The sequence below is a fragment of the Pistacia vera genome, unplaced genomic scaffold (genome assembly GCF_008641045.1).
Source record: "Pistacia vera cultivar Batoury unplaced genomic scaffold, PisVer_v2 Contig71, whole genome shotgun sequence".
NCBI lineage: Eukaryota > Viridiplantae > Streptophyta > Magnoliopsida > Sapindales > Anacardiaceae > Pistacia > Pistacia vera.
In genome coordinates, this window is record NW_022196568.1 from 1,415,903 (window position 1) to 1,433,678 (window position 17,776).

The window sequence follows — 17,776 nt, forward strand, 5'->3', positions numbered from 1 at the left end:
ATGGGGAGCACGAATCAGCAGTTAGCAAGTTGAGGCATCGCTGGAAAGTGGCAAATCGGTGGTGAAAGTCAAACGGTTGCAATGGTTTTTTTTGGCAAGATGATTGTGGATCTTCGTGAACGACGACAAAGGAGCTTGGGAGAAGGTAGATCGGTGGCTGGGGAGGTTTATCGATGTCAGAGAAGGCACGATCGATGCCGAGAAATGGAAGAAAAATTGTTGGACAACGAAACATTGCGCAACGGCGGGAGATGAAGCGTCATGGCCTCAAAGAATGTTAGAAGGTGGTTTCCGACAACAAAGGAAGGTGGAAGGTAAACGGAAAAGGGGAGGTCATCGCCGGTCCAGGTTTTAAAACCATGGTTTTAGTAATATTAGGATTTAAATTCATTGTTTTAATAACATTAGGATAGTACAAAAATAGATAGCAAAGAGTCATTGTAAAATTGAGTGATCAGATTCGACAACTTCACTACACTAATCAAATGGATATTAATGTCTTCCTCAATCATCCAAATGAACAAAAAATATATTTTAAATGAAGAAGAAATCATTATTAGAATTAAACAAAAAGAGGAAGGAGATAATCCTGAGAATGATAGTACGTAAATACAAAAAATTTTATGCCAAAAAACTCTATACATGTTTGAGAGCTAGAAATATTTTGGTTTCAATAAGAAGGTATCCATGTTGACGACTTATTACGTACTCGCAAAATAAAAGATGTGACAACAACTTTAAAATATAAATCATTATCACAAACAACTTTAGATAAATATTTTACTTCATCTTAAACTTTTAATGTAACCTAACAAATATTTTTTTCAATATACATATAATTATTACTATATAAAGGCATGTTCCTTAAAACGAGAATTACAAAAATTATAACTTATTACAATATGAATTTTATTTTTATTTATAACTGGCTCAAATAGAGACATTTTTTTTTTATGATTACATGAAGATTATTCATATATAGAATATCACTATAGTTCTACTGTTGTTCATTGAATGGATCATAAATATATATATCCCATAACTATTATTAAGTAATATATATCATCTTGCATGCTTTGAATTGGCAATCTGATTAAGCTAAAAGCTATCAATACTAACTAGAGTTTATATTTCTCTCACCGCAAGATGTTTACTGTTGAAAAAATAACTAAGATAGGACAAAGATATAATATGTTCATCTCAGCCTCACTTCTAATTTTTCTCCAAAAAGAACTTGGTATATTTACTAATAATCAGAAGTTAGTACAGGGTAATGCAAAAAATAAACTAAATTTCCCCTAACCCATTTTTACAGTTGTCAGCAGAAAGGTTAAAGCCTGAACTGGCCATTTCAGGATAATAAATAAATATGATAACAAATTTATGAATATACTTCCTCTAATAAACTCAATCGATAGTAATACCGAAATGTGATAAAGTAAAATGTCCTCTCACTCCGCAAGTATTATACCCCTAAAAACATATGTAATCCCTTTTTTTTTTTAAGATCACAGCTTCCAACATAAATATAAATACCATCATTTTCTGTCAAAATTCATAAAACAATTAAAAAAACAGACATAAAGGTGCAGAATTCCTCCTCTACAGAACATGGAATAAAAAAAAATATTACTAAGCATTAAAGGCACTTATGATAACACAAATTAACACAACCTAAATGTCACAAAGCAAGAGAAAAGTTAGTAAGATTTCCCACAATGTATCAAGCTACCAGCACCCAAGAAAAGACCAAAAATTGCTGCACTCCCTAAGGTAGTTTGACCAATATATCTGATCTTTAGTATTCCTGGAACCTGCAGAAATTAAGTTCAACATCTAAACTTAGAACCATACATTAAAATTTATATATAAAAAAGTTGTGCTACAATGCAGTCTTACAATTTGATTAGTTAAATCCCAATTCACCAAACTGCACTCAACCAACTCAAACTACCCAAACACAAAAGGTAAATTTTATGCAAGTAAAGTGATGTGCTTCAGTTACATCCAATTCTGAGAAAATATAATGATATTCTTTTCTCTTTTAAAGTGTTTTGCTACTCTCCCTAAAGTTTCATTCCCTGGAACCAACGGAATTAAATTCAAATCTCAACCTATAGAACACCATTAGTCATCTGCAAAATATAATTAACCAACACAAATAATAAGTCTAATAAAATGAATTAACTCTTGCTACATTGCTAAATGATACACTTTTTTACTTTGATATGTAGATCTTTAAGGAACTGAAGCCTAACACGATGAACATTTGTGAGAGGTATTGGAAATCCCATATCGACTAGGCACACTCAAGCCAATGGGTTTATAAGAGTGGACAATCCTTCCACTCAATAAGGCCTTTTGGGTGAGGAGTTAGGCCCAACTCAAATTCTAACAAGAGGCTAAAATTCAACATGGCCATTCTAGTGAACCTAGAGAGGTCTCTGTACACTATGCACAAAGGTCAGGCACTGAGGCTATGTTAGCTTTAAGGAATGAAATGAAAAAAGAATAAGAAAGAATTAGGGAGGAGACAGCAATGAGAGTTTAAATTAGATTCCAACATTTGATTTGAAAATCATTAATGGAATAAAGTGTTTGGACTAAAACAACTTTACAAAAACAACAAAATATCAAAGATATCTTTAAGTATCTTAAGTAAATCATTAGTATAATGTAGTAGCTAGGTTATAAAATATCACTAAATATATTAATAAATATTTAGTAATAATTTCAAAAAAGTTCAGGTCAATATTCTAGTAAAAAATTTCCATGATGAAAACAATTTAAAAGCAATGATTCCATGCTTCTAAATGTCCTAAAAAAATTAAAATTTGCATAAGAAAATATGTTGTAATACTTTTCTTAAATCTGCAACAGTTCCTGATAATGAATTCTGTGGACAACGTTGGGCCATTTTTTTTAAATTAAACTCAAAGATCATGTAATATGTCCGAATAAGAATAATTGTTACTAAATTCTAGAAAGTATTAGTAAGTAATTTTATGTCAGAATTAGTGCACCGTTGACTGAAAAATAAGTTAACTTGAGATGATTGGGTCGCTATGGTAATTGAGTAGAGATGATATGTTAACTATAAAATATGTTAACTAGAGATGATAAGGAAGCTATGGTAATTGGGTAGCAGTAATAGGTAGTGATCTTAATATGCTATTAGTATTATTAAAAGGACGATAGTGATAGCATGACTATGGCTGTCATTGTGGTATAGACGGCTGGCAATCAGTAGTGGTAATCATCGTAGCAATTAGAACGATGTTCGGATAGGGTGGCAACAATAATGATTATGAGAATGATGGAATGGTAGTCACAACACTGATTTACAGGTGGCGTGGTCATGTATATAGGGACAACTTTTGAACCCTAGGCATGTGCTGCGGGTCAATGGTAGCAAAAAAGGGGTGACAGTTGATGGAGATGACAATGGTGATGTTAATGGTGAAGTGGTGGCAGTTGTGGTGGGCAATGATAAGAACTGGTTTGGTGGCTACTGATGGTGGTGATACTGGCTATAAGGTGAAGAGTGGCAATATCAAAATGGTTTATGATTTCAAAGCCATGTAGCTTTTCTTAGTCCTAAACCTTTTTCCATTATACCCAAAAAACCTTTGACCTTCCTAACATGTCACTGAGTATTAGCCCAAGGGATTTGAACCTTTCATCCCCAGAACTGAACCCAACCGTTGGACTAACTATTGAAAGCACAAAATGGTGACTCCTATTGTCACGAAACACTTCTTTTAGGTTTTACCATCCAGACTTTAAATAAAAATAACTTTTTTAGGTTTATTATCCAGACTCTAAATAAATAAATAAATAAAATAAAATAAAATGATGTCATAACAGTTGTCTGTAACAAAATTAAAAAAAATAAATAAATAAGGCAGACAGTATCACCATTGTCTCATATGAAGGGGGGAAAATCAAACTCTGTACCTTATATCTAATAGCCTCATAAGTCCCATAAACAGCACCTGCATGTTAAACTTATTAAAATATATATATATAGATTACAGTTTTTGACGTAGAAGCAAGGCAAAGCTTATATGCCAAACCAAAAACAGAAAAAGGTAAATTCAAGACAAAAATATAAAATTTTAAGGCATGAAGATTCAAGTAATCATCAAATTCCATAAATCTATGAAAACTATTCCAAAACAGTAGAGATATCTGAATCCCAATATTGTATTAGGATAAAAAGAAATATAACCCAGATACCACATACTATCACCTGCCGTCTACCATAATCATCATGATTTTTCATCCAAAAGATCCTCCAGAACTATCCTTACATTCCTCTTATGATAAAACTAGAAGCTCAAAGTAAAAAACCTTCCCAAATGGTTTCTTCAACATATTTAACCAACAAAAATAATCATGGCCACACTTTACATGCCCGCTTGCCTAAAAACTAAAGAAAATAATTTTTTTTCAGAGTCTAGCAAAAGTTACTAATCTTTTCTCACCCTAAATAGCTTCTTACATAAGCCTATATACACTCTTGCACAAATTTTCTACCTTTCTAGCAATATTAATTTCTCAAAACAATGTTAAATCCCTAAAATAAATAATTTCATCATATAAACTAATTAGCCAATTATCCTGTACCATATAACAACCACACTAAAACTCAACATTATTATTTGTCTAAAGGAAAATTTAACAATGCCGACAAAACTAAAGTCTCTGTTTGGTTGGCCGAGAAAGCATTAAAAAAATTGAAAAACTCAACTTCCAATTTTATAATCTTATCTTATCAAAATCAACTCAATTAGAACATTTTTAATTCTAAACCAGAACAAATAATCAACAGATAAATAAACTAAACGTCTCGATTTAATGGTTAAAAATTCTAGCAAACGAAATATTCGTCAGTGTCAATTAGGGTTTAGGCTTTTCAGGAAGAAGATTAAAAAGGTATATGAATATGAGAGAACTCACCGACCGCACCGCCGACAGCACCGCCAACGGCAACTCCGGCGCCGACACGTGCTAAGCAGCTATCTCTTGCCATTTGAAGTTAGATAATCGCTGCTCTTGTTTGTTCTTGTTTTTGCGTGAAGAGTGTGCGACTTGTTTGTAAACCGCCGAGTTAATTTTGGTCCCTAAAGATTTCAAGACAGTATCACTTATTGACCTCAGTCCAGTAAAATCCGAAAAGGTCGTTTTCACTAATTATGTAAAGAATAATAAGAAGAAACCCTACGAAAATACAGTTAACTAATTTTTACGAGTTTGGATTATACAGTGTTTTATCATGTGGATATATTATATTAGAGTATATATATTATTTTTATATAATATTATGTGATAAGATATGATTGACTAATTTAAAGTTAAAATTAAATTTTTATCTAATTATATCTTACCACATTATGTTGTATGAGAAATGTTGTATGTGAATGATGTATATGTAGTATTATTCATTATATTAATGGAAAGAAATATCACTTTGAAGATTATTGAAAATGTTTAAAAAACGTGTTTAGTTGATTCAAATAAATTGATGAATAATATATTTAATTGGGAGGATAAATAAGTGAGTATATTATATAAATTACTAAATAACTCTTTTTTTAAATATAACGTAATATTTTTTATTATTATTTTTTGAATAATTTCCTTTAACCCCCTATATTAAAAATTTTGCTAAAACACCCTAACTATATAAACTTTAATTTGTAGCAAAATTACTCTCACCTACCCCAAGCCACTGTCGATAGCTAGCCACCGCCAACAGTTGACAGAATGATGCATAACTAGTCGTATATGACCGACAAAGTTGGAAATGGCCATGGATCACAAATCCATGGCCCAAAAACAGACAAATCTATGGCCATTTCATGGTCACAAATCTGGCCGTGAAATAGCCACAGAACGCTAGATTTTGTCGTTTCTGGCCATGGATGTGATCCATAGCCGAAAAAGGCCTTACCAGCACACAACCGACCAAATTTTGTCAATTGTGCACCATTACAACGACTAACGCCGACGACTGGTGGTGGTCTTGGGTGGCTAAAGATATTTTATTAACTTTTAAACTTTTTTTGTGGCTGAGGTGTTTTAGCTAATTTCTCAAATGTAGGGAGACTGGATAATAGTTATTTGGTAGACATTTGAGGACAATTGTGTTCGAAATTGTTTTTAATTAAGGATAAAATAGGTAAAAAAATCAGATTATCACAGTAATGTTTTAATAACACGCTCTAACAAGGTAATAAGATTACTCTCCATATTATTAACAATGAACACTATTTACAATAAAAGATTACCATGATATTTTATCATTTGCAAACCAAACCTAGGAGTCTTACAAAATAAACAAAGATTATCCCGTTATCTTTTATACCCTTGATCCAAACGGCCCCATAAGATTAAGTATTGAGGGAAGAGAATGATATATGTGCTAAATGACAAAAATATCCTCAACATTAAAAAAGTTAATATTATAATCTTAGATTCAGTATAGTTTTTTTACTTTAAAAATATATGATCAACAGTAACCTGGCAAAAGAGGCTATACTCACGAGTAAACGGACGGGTACAGGTATCCCTTAATATTACCTGTTTCAAAATTACTCGTACTTGAGTCACCCGTGAAAATTGCGGGTGGGCCGGGTAATACCCGCCGGTACCCATACTTTAACTTAAACCCAAAAAACCCTAAACCATTTCTCACTCCCACAGCTAGCAGCACCTAGCACCAGCAGCTGTCAATCTCTCTCAGACCCTCACGCAGTTCTCCATCTCTCTCTCACGCAGCTCTCTCCATCTCTCTCAGACTCTCACACAGTTCTCCATCTCTCACGCAGCTCTCCATCTCTCTTACACTCAACTCTTCTTCTCTCTCACGGCGCAGCTCTTAATCTCTCTCTCTTTCTTCAGCTCTCAATTTAACTTGAATGTTTACCATTTATTAAAAAATAAATAAATGATAAACATTCAAGAGGCTTCATCAACTCTTGGCACGAGGTCATAAATTTTAGTAATAAAATTATTTCTTGGAGTGGGGTTAATTACTCTTTTAATGCAAGACTTTCGTGGTCATAAATGAGTTTTCCTCCTACTTCATCCATCTCACAGCGGCAGCTTTAGCACTAATCTCTGCCATCTTCTTCCTCAGATAAAAGCGCCTCAATCGCCACCTCTCCCCTGAACCAAGTACTCAATTATTACAGGCTCTTTGACTTAATGACAACCTTTCATGCAAATATAAAACCTACATATTGTCTTCCTTCGTATGATTTTGTTTTTGCGAGTGACCCACAGGTCGATCGGTACCCGCATAGGTGGGTACGAGTCATACATTTGTCTACCCTTACAAATTTTTTACCTATGCCCGTTTTATCCGTTACCGGTAACTACCCGGCCCGCTCGTTAGCCAGGTCTAGCCAACAGTGGTTAATGACGACCAACTCCAATCACTGTATAACAAATATCAACATTTACAAATATCTATTTTAGTGATTACTAAATTATAAAATAATAAATCATTGAAATAAAAAATAAAAAATATAAATTCAAAATAGGATAAAAAAAATAATTTTATTGGTTCCCTAGCCCAAGAATAAAGATTTTCCAATTCTTTACTTAATTCCAACAAGTAAACAAGGGAATTAGGAACCCTAATTCTATTCTCTTGTCAATTCTTATAATTAAACATGGCCTCAAGGTTGTTTCAGAATATCGGGTTAGAGACTAGAATGCAGAAGGTTCCTTGTATTAGTGAACTGGAATGGGGTATGTTGTTTGAAGATCTGTAATATGTATGTAAAAATCTTTGTAGTTAATTGATTTTGTAAATACAAATAACTATCAACTATTACTAATACAATATAATCTCTATAAATTAATAACTTTTGGGACTATATAAATTCTATTAATTAAAAAAGGTATTTATTAATCAATAAATTATTAATTTATAAAATATATTTACTATTCCACGAACATACATCCAATCAATTAAAAATTCATTGTATTTTACCAATCTAATCGAGTGAATATGAATTAATCCACCAAATATACATTAAAGTATTAATTTAAATTCATTTTCCTTATGTACTTAACCAAAAAAACACTCCAAACATCAACAACAGGTCATAATTTTTTATTGCAATTCGAAACGACATTTTATAATTTTTTATTGCAATTCTAAGTTCAACCCCAGAACTTCTATATATAATGAAAAAAATTAGATATGAGGTCCAATAAAATTTAAATTTAAAAAAAAAATTAATAAAATCATATTTTAATAAAATATCGTCAATTAACAAATTATTTATTTATTTATTTATGATATGAATGTGACTACAAAGTTATGTATGGTTTTTCAGAAAAATATTATTTTATTAATTTATCAAAATTACTAATTTAATCTACTAGTCTAAGTCGATTAATTTATAAAGGCTAAACTATTAATATTATTAAAATTGAAAAATCACAATGCAACTCTTGGCACGAGGTCATAAATTTTGGTAATAATTATTTCTGGAGTGGGGTTAATATTACTCTTTTAATGCAGACTTTTCCTCCTCTCATCCCTCTCACAGCGGCAGCTTTAGCACTATCTCTGCCATCTTCTTCCTCAGATAAAGCGCCTCAGAAGACTAAAAAAATCACCCAATCGCCACCTCTCCCCTGAACCAAGTACTAATTTTACAATTTACAGGCACTTTGACTTAATGACAACCTTTCATGCAACGTTGGAGCTTTATAAAATAGTTTTAAGCAACAATGGTTTATAAACTAAAATTAACTTATAAGTATTTAAAATTTTAAGTATTACGTGTTCGATTAAAGTTCTTATAAGTGACTGATAAGTAATTGACGTGTATGGTAAAATATGGCTTATAAGTATATTTTATTATAAATTACTAAAAAAGGTATTACATTAAACAAAGGCATACTATGAAATTTTAAAATTAAACAAGGAATACGGTAATATACTTGGTCAAACTAGTTTATAAGCAAAATGTTTATAGCCAAAAAAAAAAAAGTACCTCCCCAAACTTTTTTTTTTTTTTGCTTATAAGTTCAAAAAAATTATAAACAAACAGGTCAGCTTAATTTTAAGCTTATAAGCAGTTTGACCAGCTTATAAGCTTAAACAACACCCAACTTTTTTTTAACTTTTTTCAAAAAACTTTTCCCAAAAACACAAAATTGTGAACCAAACGGAGCCATAGTGTTTTATCATGTGGATATATTATATTAATGGAATGGAATATCACTTTGAAAATTATTAGAAATATTTAAAAAATGTGTTTAGTTAGTTTAAATAAATTGATGAATAATATTTTTGATTGGAAGGATAAATGAGTGAGTATGTTATATAAATTATTAAGGCTCCGTTTGGTCGGTTTTCGGGAATACTATTATTAGTATTCCTAAAAAAGTTAAACAGTAAAATGTCCAAAAACTTACAATATTATCCAATATTATTCAACTTTTTTTAAATTCCATAAATTTGTTAATTTAATTAAATACCCCTAAATATTTTTTTTCAAAATTGCAAAAACACCTCTAAACCCACATTATACCAGATTCCGGCCACCATTGCCGGTCGGTGGCCGGAATCTGATATGATTCAGCTGGTAGTGCGTTGATCTAGCCTTTTTCAATTGGATACACGGTGGATCTGGCCGGAAAAGGCTAGATCTTTGGCCGTAACCAGACGTCCGTATCTTTGGCTATCGTTGATGAGCAAATGCGGCCAGATCTAGCCTTTGCCGACTAGATCCACCATGGATTTGGCCGGTAAAGGCCATATCGGCATACGACCGGTAAGATCCAGCTGGTCATGCGCCGACACGGCGACTCCGGCCACCCTCCGGCTGTGGTGGCCAACTGTGATTATTCAATGGGTGGGTTGATTGTGTTTTGTTAACTTTCAAAGTTTTATTATAGGGGTGTTTAGTAAGTAAACAAAAATAGGGGGTATTTTTATTAATTTCCAAATCTTACATCATAATACCGCCCAATTTAACTTTTTTTTAACTTTTTTCAAAAAACTGCAAAAAAGTAAACCAAACAGAGCCTAAATTACTCTTTTTTAAAAAATATAATATAGTATTTTTTATTGCTATTTTTTGAATCATTTCTTTTAACCCCCTATATTTAAAATTTTGCTAAAACACCCAAATTATATAAACTTTAATTTGTAGCAAAATTACCCTCATCCACCCCAAGCCACTGTCGATAACCAGCCACCGCCAACAGTCTACGGAATGATGCATGACTGGTCATATATGGTCGACAAAGTTGGAAATGGCCATGGATCACAAATCCATGGTCGAAAAACAGCCAAATCTATGGCCATTTCATGGCCACAAATCTGGTCGTGAAACAACCACAGAACGCCAAATTTTGTCATGTGATCCATGGCCCAAAAACAGCCAAATCTATGGCCATTTCATAGCCACAAATCTGGCCGTGAAACAACCACAGAACGCCAAATTTTGTCGTTTCCTACCATGGATGTGATCCATGGCTGAAAAAGGCCTTATCGACGTACAATCGGTCAGATCTCACCAATTGTACACCATTACAACGATTGACGCGCGACGATTGGTGGTGGTCTTGGGTGGCTGAGGGAATTTTATTAATTTTTAAATTTTTTTTGTGGTTGAGGTGTTTTAGCTAATTTCTCAAATCTAGAGAGACTGGATAATAATTATTTGGTAGACATTTGAGGGCAATTGTGTCCGAAATTGTTTTTAATTAAGGGTAAAATGGGTAAAAAAATCAGATTACCCCGGCAATGTTTTAATAACACCCCCTAGCAAGATAATAAGATTACCCTCTATATTATCAACAATTAATACTATTAACAATAAAAGATTACCATGATATTTTATTATTTGCAAACCAAACCTAGGAGTCTTACAAAATAAACAAAGATTATCCCGTTATCTTTTATACCCCTGATTCAAACAGCCCTATAAGATTGAGTATGGAGGGAAGAAAATGATATATGAGCTAAATGACAAAAATGTCCTCAAAATTAAAACAGTTTATATTATAATCTTAGGTTCATTATAGTTTTTTTACTTTAAAAATATATGATCAACAGTAGACCTGACAAAAGAGACTATACTCACGAGTAAACGGATGCCCGCATCTAACGGACGGGTACAGGTATCCCTTAATATTACCTGTTTCAAAATTACTCGTATTCGACTCGCCCGTGAAAATTGCGGGAGGGTCGGGTAATGCCCATGGATACCCATACTTTAACTTAAACCCAAAAAACCCTAAACCATTTCTCACTCCCGCAGCTAGCAGCACCTAGCACCAGCAGCTGTCAATCTCTCTAGACTCTCACGCAGTTCTCCATCTCTCTCAGACTCTCACACAGTTCTCCATCTCTCTCTGACGCAGCTCTCCATCTCTTTAACGCTCAGCTCTCCATCTCTTTCACGCTCAGCTCTCAATCTCTCACACGCTGAGCTCTTAATCTCTCACGCAGCTCTCCATCTCTCTTACACTCAACTCTTATTCTCTCTCACGGCGCAGCTCTCAATCTCTCTCTCTTTCTTCAGCTCTCAATTAACTTGAATGTTTACCATTTATTAAAAAATCAATAAATGATAAACATTCAAGAGGCTTCATCAACTCTTGGCACGAGGTCATAAATTTTGGTAATAATTATTTCTTGGAGTGGGGTTAATATTACTCTTTTAATGCAAGACTTTTCCTCCTACTTCATCCCTCTCACAGCGGCAGCTTTAGCACTAATCTCTGCCATCTTCTTCCTCAGATAAAAGCGCCTCAGAAGACTAAAAAAATCACCCAATCGCCACCTCTCCCCTGAACCAAGTACTCAATTATTACAATTTACAGGCACTTTGACTTAATGACAACCTTTCATGCAACGTTGGAGCTTATAAAAATTAGTTTTAAGCAACAATGGTTTATAAACTAAAATTAACTTATAAGTATTTAAAATTTTAAGTAATTACGTGTTCGATTAAAGTTCTTATAAGTGACTGATAAGTAATTGACGTGTATGGTAAAATATGGCTTATAAGTATATTTTATTATAAAATTACTAAAAAAGGTATTACATTAAACAAAGGCATACTATGAAATTTTAAAATTAAACAAGGATAATACGGTAATATACTTGGTCAAACTAGTTTATAAGCAAAATGTTTATAAGCCAAAAAAAAAAAAGTACCTCCCCAAACTTTTTTTTTTTTTTGCTTATAAGTTCAAAAAAATTATAAACAAACAGGTCAGCTTAATTTTAAAGCTTATAAGCAAGTTTGACCAGCTTATAAGCTTAAACAAACACCCAAAACCTACATATTGTCTTCCTTCGTATGATTTTGTTTTTGCAAGTGACCCACAGGTCGATCTGCACCCGCATAGGTGGGTACGAGTCATACATTTGTCTACCCGTACGAATTTTTTACCTATGCCCGTTTTATCCGTTACCTGTAACTACCCAGCCCGCTCGTTTGCCAGGTCTAGCCAACAGTGGTTAATGACGACCAACTCCAATCACTATATAACAAATATCAACATTTACAAATATCTATTTTAGTGATTACTAAATTATAAAATAATAAATCATTGAGATATAAAATAAAAAATTTAAATTCAAAATAGGATAAAAAAAATAATTTTATTGGTTCCCTAGCCCAAGAATAAAGATTTTCCAATTCTTTACTTAATTCCAGTAAGTAAACAAGGGAATTAGGAACCCTAATTCTATTCCCTTGTCAATTCTTATAATTAAACATCGCCTCAAGGTTGTTTCAGAATATCGGGTTAGAGACTAGAATGCAGAAGGAAGGTTCCTTGTATTAGTGAACTAGAATCGGGTATGTTGTGTGAAGATCTGTAATATTTATATAAAAATCCTTGTAGTTAATTGATTTTATAAATACAAATAACTGTCAACTATTACTAATAGTCTAATACAATATAATCTCTATAAATTAATAACTTTTGGGACTATATAAATTCTATTAATTAATCAATAAATTAATAATTTATTAATTTATAGAATGTATTTACTATTCCACGAACATACATCTAATTAATTAAAAATTCATTGTATTTTACCAATCTAATCAAGTGAACATGAATTAGTCCACCAAATATACATTAAAGTATTAATTTAAATTCATTGTCTTTATGTACTTAACCAAGGAAACACTTCAAACATCAACAACAGTTCATAATTTATTTTTTATTGCAATTCGAAACAACATTTTATAATCTTTTATTGCAATTCTAGAGTTCAACCCAGAACTCCTAAATGTAATAAAAAAAAAAAAAAATTATAGATGAGATCCGACAAAATTTAAATTTAAAAAAGAAAGTATTAATAAAATCATATTTTAATAAAATATCATTGTCAATTAACGAATTATTTATTTATTTATGATATAAGTGTGAGATGTACGGTTTTTCAAAAAAATATTATTTTAGTAATTTATCAAAATTACTAATTTAATCTACTAGTCTAAGTCGATTAATTTATAAAGGCTAAACTATTAATATTATTAAAATTGAAAAATCACAATAATAAAAAAAATATTATTATAACTAATAAATAAGAACAATAATCATGCCTATACTTCTGGTAAATTCGAGAAATAGCAGTAAATGTAACATCGAAATATATCTTAAAGGGAAATTAATAATGGTGTGTTTATTCTATAAACTGGACAATTAAAATTTCATCACTTGCATATTCATTGGCGTATTTGGTAACAAAAATATCTTTCCGGTTCTAATGAGAACCAAATGGGGAGGAAATTTTCTGCACATCTTATTGCAATACAACCACCATCCTCATTTAAGAGAATTATTAATAGATGGTTTACATTTTACTAAGCCACACTAGTTCCATCACTTAACAAATTTGGACTCAAACTGAGCCTTTCCAAGCACGAATAAATCAAAGATTACAGTAACAATTATCGGCAAGGTGTTAAATACCACATAATAGTTTAATGGCTAAAAAGAAGAAAAAACCTACCTGCTAGAACACCTCAAAGTTGCTGTAATCTTTTAAGGTCAAGACGGTGTTTAAAGCCTAATCTAAAATGAATCAACAAAAGATTCCAAAGTTGAACACCAGGCTAACATATTGGTTACAACAACCCCAATGCTTAAATGAGACAGCATATTTTAATCATACAAGACAGCAACTTATGGAAAACAATTTTCCTCAATCAATCATCGTGATCTTCCAATGCACACCAGATCATCCTACAAGAAATATATTAAAAGAAATCAACAAGAATTGCTTTCGAACAAAGATTCTTAAAGGCGGTATGTTGGTATATCACAAACCAGAATATGCTGAGAAAGAGGAGAACAATAAGATAGGCAAGTTTGAAAAGCCGTTGTTTCTTTTCCCAATGGAGCAAGTTGAATATCTCAGTTACATCTACCAGGTGCTGTCTTCGTGTGTAACTGGTTACAAGAGAGAATTTGAAAAAAATAAATAGATAAATAATCAGTATCATTTTACAGCACGATCACATAACCCACCATAAATCTCAAAGCTACATTCATCATCACTCGAATAAACTGGTTTTTGTATTTATCTCATGACAATTAGAAGTTATCATAAAGGACACAATTGCAATGAATGATAGACACAAACACAAAATAAATCGCAGAAGGCAGGATATGACATGATAGGAATGAATGGCAAATAAATGCAATTTCAAATATACAGTATATTACATATGGTTGACACTGTAATAAATGAATTTATCAATAATGAATTTCACATCTGAAGGGTCCTTAACACATTCAGAACACAAGATTACTTCTCTCAAAAACACCCATTGTTTCAGTTTTTCAAAACCATTATTATGGTTTAGCCTTCTTTACTGTAGTGATATTTCATCGTCATTATATGAGAAATAACATAAGCTAACATGTGTACAGGTGTCATACAGTGTCAGGATTTCAAATTATTAAATTCCCATCACAAAAACAACTTGATCATAGAAGTTGTGCTATCTATAATCAGCATACGAGGCATAACCATAACATAGCCTCAAATTGCAGAAGTTTCTAACCAGCAAATTCAGGTCATGTGCAGACAGACCTTGGGCACAAATGAGGTAGTGAAGCAGTGTATGTCATCCAAAACAAGGTGTATTTGACTGCCCATGCTTGTATGAGTATACCTCTAACACTAAGACTTATTTTCCAATGATCAGAGAGAAAATATAAAATTTAACAGAAACAGTATTGTATAGCCTGGAATGCTCAGAAATTGGTTGAGAATATATAATTGGTGACATCAAATGTTACCAATATCTTTAATAGACAATGAAACAAAACCTCATTGCAGTTAGCAACCCTGCCCCTTCCATCTCTCAGTTCAAACTCAGATGGAAACATATCTTAAGAGGAATACACATCTCTCAATACTTGCACAAGCAATTTTGAATATTCAATTCAACATATTAAGAAATGAGAAGAATTAAACTTACAGTCTCACATTATAGTAGAGGTATGGAGCACACAACAGTGCCATAACCCAATGACCTGTTATGAGAAAGAAGACAAATAAAACCCCTTGCGTGACAAATTCCGGTAAAATCACTTGGTTTATCCGAGATGAGGAGTCATAAGGGTTGATATAATCAAACTCTAGATCTGCTAAGCACATAAGCTGCAACAAATTATTGAACCATTCAGTAAAAATTACATTACTGCATACTAAAGATATCCAAAAAAAAGCCTCGACAAAGTTGAAATCATACAGAAAAAAAAAAAAACCAATAATTAGCAAATGAGAGCTTATATGTATTTTCAAACATAAACTAGTTCCCAAAGTACCCACCAGACACCTTAACTGAAGTAAAAGATTGCAAAGGTTGAAACCTAGTCACCTAATAGCCACTAGTCAAGTTAACAGCCATGAAATAGGTTACATTCACCAATCTAACAAATCGGTTATACTGAAATTGATGATAAATAAGACAAACTGGAAACAGGACAACCAATCTTCTTTAATAGAAAATATTGGTGTTATTAATGGAAACCCAATAAGTTCCCCGCACAATAAATTTCATAACAACCACTTGAATATTTTAATATAGTTCATAACCAATAGTCTATTTGCAATTTTATTCAACACTCATCAGAAACTGCAAATAACTTTGTTTTAAAGTGATTAAACAAATAAACCTAAAATGTATGCTGGCTATTAAGTTGACCGCCTTAACAAATAACAAAAATTACTAGTCAAGCATCAAAACAGAACAAACTCAGATATAAAAAGTTGATAATAACATTAAAACCATAACCCTAATGTAAATTTGGTAAAATATAAAATAAAAGCAATTAGTCATGGTATGAAGTATAAACATTAAAAAGAAACAAATGAAGCAAAAAAACTGAACGGGTTCTGAGAGTTAACCTGGTAAACGATAAGGATGAGAAGTGCAATAAGTAAGAAGAATGACAACAGCCATAAGTAGATATCATCCATGCTGGTGCTCCACTTCCAACACCTCCTTTTCCTCCTTCACCTACCCTAATTCTGATGAAAAAGAAGACCAAGTGCGCACGTCAGGAAACCACAACGATGTTTCAAACAAAAGAGCATTGGGCGTATTGTACACATTGATTAGTTCCTTTTTTACAGATGAAGGTCCAAGGATCGACAGATGCCTAGTCCATAATCATCAGAAAACATTCATGAATTCAAAATAGATTTTGGTTGCACGATTCTATTCCATAATCATTTAAACATTGAATAACAGCTCTCGTCTTCCCACAAATAGATTCAATTAACAAACACCACAAGTTAGTATTAAAAAAATTTAGTCAAGAGTTAAGTTCATCTATCTAATAAACTAATTCAACACAATACTTGAATTTTCTCATAAGGAGGATAATATATTCCCTGTTCAATTCTATAAATTAAACATTTTGAATTGCCTAAAACCAGGCCTATCATCTGTAATTATTTCAAAATTTTAATATAATTATTTCCAAATTTCAAAGTAGCTCACACTCCCTCAACCCAACCAAAACAAAATCACCCTTCCAACTTAACATAAGATACTGAAATATTCAAGTAATATAACACCATCTTTCTCAGTCAAAGAAAATAAATGAAAATCTAAGATATCAATTCATCAAATTATAATACCTGAATGCTCAGCCCAATAATTTTCCAGGCTCTAAACGTCTTCGTCCTCTCTAACTAGCTAGGTTTTGATAAAAACCAATCCCAAGGCAGTCGAGTCTCCGAACCCAAAGTCAAACTAGGTTACCTCCCTTTTTCTTTTCTCTCCTCTCTTACTCTTTTGCTTCTTCTTCTTCTTTGTCTCCTTTTCTTCTCTTCTTCTCTCTTTTCTCTCTGCAGGACAGTTCTCCCGTCCCCTTGTTTCCGATTTTTTTTTTTTTCTAATCGCCTCACATCTTGACCTTAGTGATGGGCTTCCGGGTTTAATGCCCATAAGTTTTTGGGTCTCTCCACCTTCTGGTCAAAGATCTAGGCGAGTTTGTTTTAGCGGACAGTACTAAAGGGGGGTGTGTTTGGGAACAAAAATGCTATATCCACCTAACAATTGCACCGCAACACGTGGAGAGTGTCACATTGGATGATTGAATATTGACATAAATGAACAATCGTCCAGCAGTTTCGGATAGCTGTCCATACATTTTGGACGGTCGTTCATAGTGGAATGGACGACCGTCCATAAAAAGTTGTTTTGTTTAAAAAAAAAAAAAACAATGGATTCTCGCCCAAATTCTATGGATG

The 17,776-nt window shown here is 32.4% G+C and overlaps 2 protein-coding genes across 2 annotated transcripts; both read right to left on the reverse strand.

Annotated features, from left to right (window-relative positions):
• Positions 1 to 1,377: 1,377 nt before the first annotated feature.
• LOC116114420 (reactive oxygen species modulator 1-like) lies at positions 1,378 to 5,181 on the reverse strand. Its single transcript, XM_031400564.1, has 3 exons — positions 4,963 to 5,181; positions 3,958 to 3,995; positions 1,378 to 1,814 (listed from the first exon to the last, which is right to left on the reverse strand). Exons 1-3 carry the CDS (start codon positions 5,033 to 5,035, stop codon positions 1,701 to 1,703), a joined length of 225 nt encoding a protein of 74 aa, XP_031256424.1. The 5' UTR covers positions 5,036 to 5,181; the 3' UTR covers positions 1,378 to 1,700.
• An 8,550-nt stretch (positions 5,182 to 13,731) lies between these two features.
• On the reverse strand, positions 13,732 to 16,675 carry LOC116114412 (protein cornichon homolog 4). The gene is made up of 4 exons (XM_031400553.1): positions 16,424 to 16,675; positions 15,492 to 15,673; positions 14,332 to 14,454; positions 13,732 to 14,247 (listed from the first exon to the last, which is right to left on the reverse strand). The coding sequence occupies exons 1-4, from the start codon at positions 16,493 to 16,495 to the stop codon at positions 14,211 to 14,213; spliced, it is 414 nt and encodes a 137-aa protein (XP_031256413.1). The 5' UTR covers positions 16,496 to 16,675; the 3' UTR covers positions 13,732 to 14,210.
• Positions 16,676 to 17,776: the final 1,101 nt, after the last annotated feature.

Bases quoted from the DNA above. Each gene is read 5' to 3' on its own strand.
- LOC116114420 (XM_031400564.1), bottom strand. From the start codon at position 5,035: ATGGCAAGAGATAGCTGCTTAGCACGTGTCGGCGCCGGAGTTGCCGTT. The intron at 3,996-4,962 runs GTGAGTTCTCTC...TTTAACATGCAG, and splicing joins TGCTGTCGGCGGTGCGGTCG to GTGCTGTTTATGGGACTTAT. The intron at 1,815-3,957 runs GTACAGAGTTTG...TAATTTCTGCAG, and splicing joins ATGAGGCTATTAGATATAAG to GTTCCAGGAATACTAAAGAT.
- LOC116114412 (XM_031400553.1), bottom strand. From the start codon at position 16,495: ATGGATGATATCTACTTATGGCTGTTGTCATTCTTCTTACTTATTGCA. The intron at 14,455-15,491 runs GTAAGTTTAATT...TCTTGTAACCAG, and splicing joins CTCTACTATAATGTGAGACT to TTACACACGAAGACAGCACC. The intron at 14,248-14,331 runs GTTTGTGATATA...TATTTCTTGTAG, and splicing joins CTCTTTCTCAGCATATTCTG to GATGATCTGGTGTGCATTGG.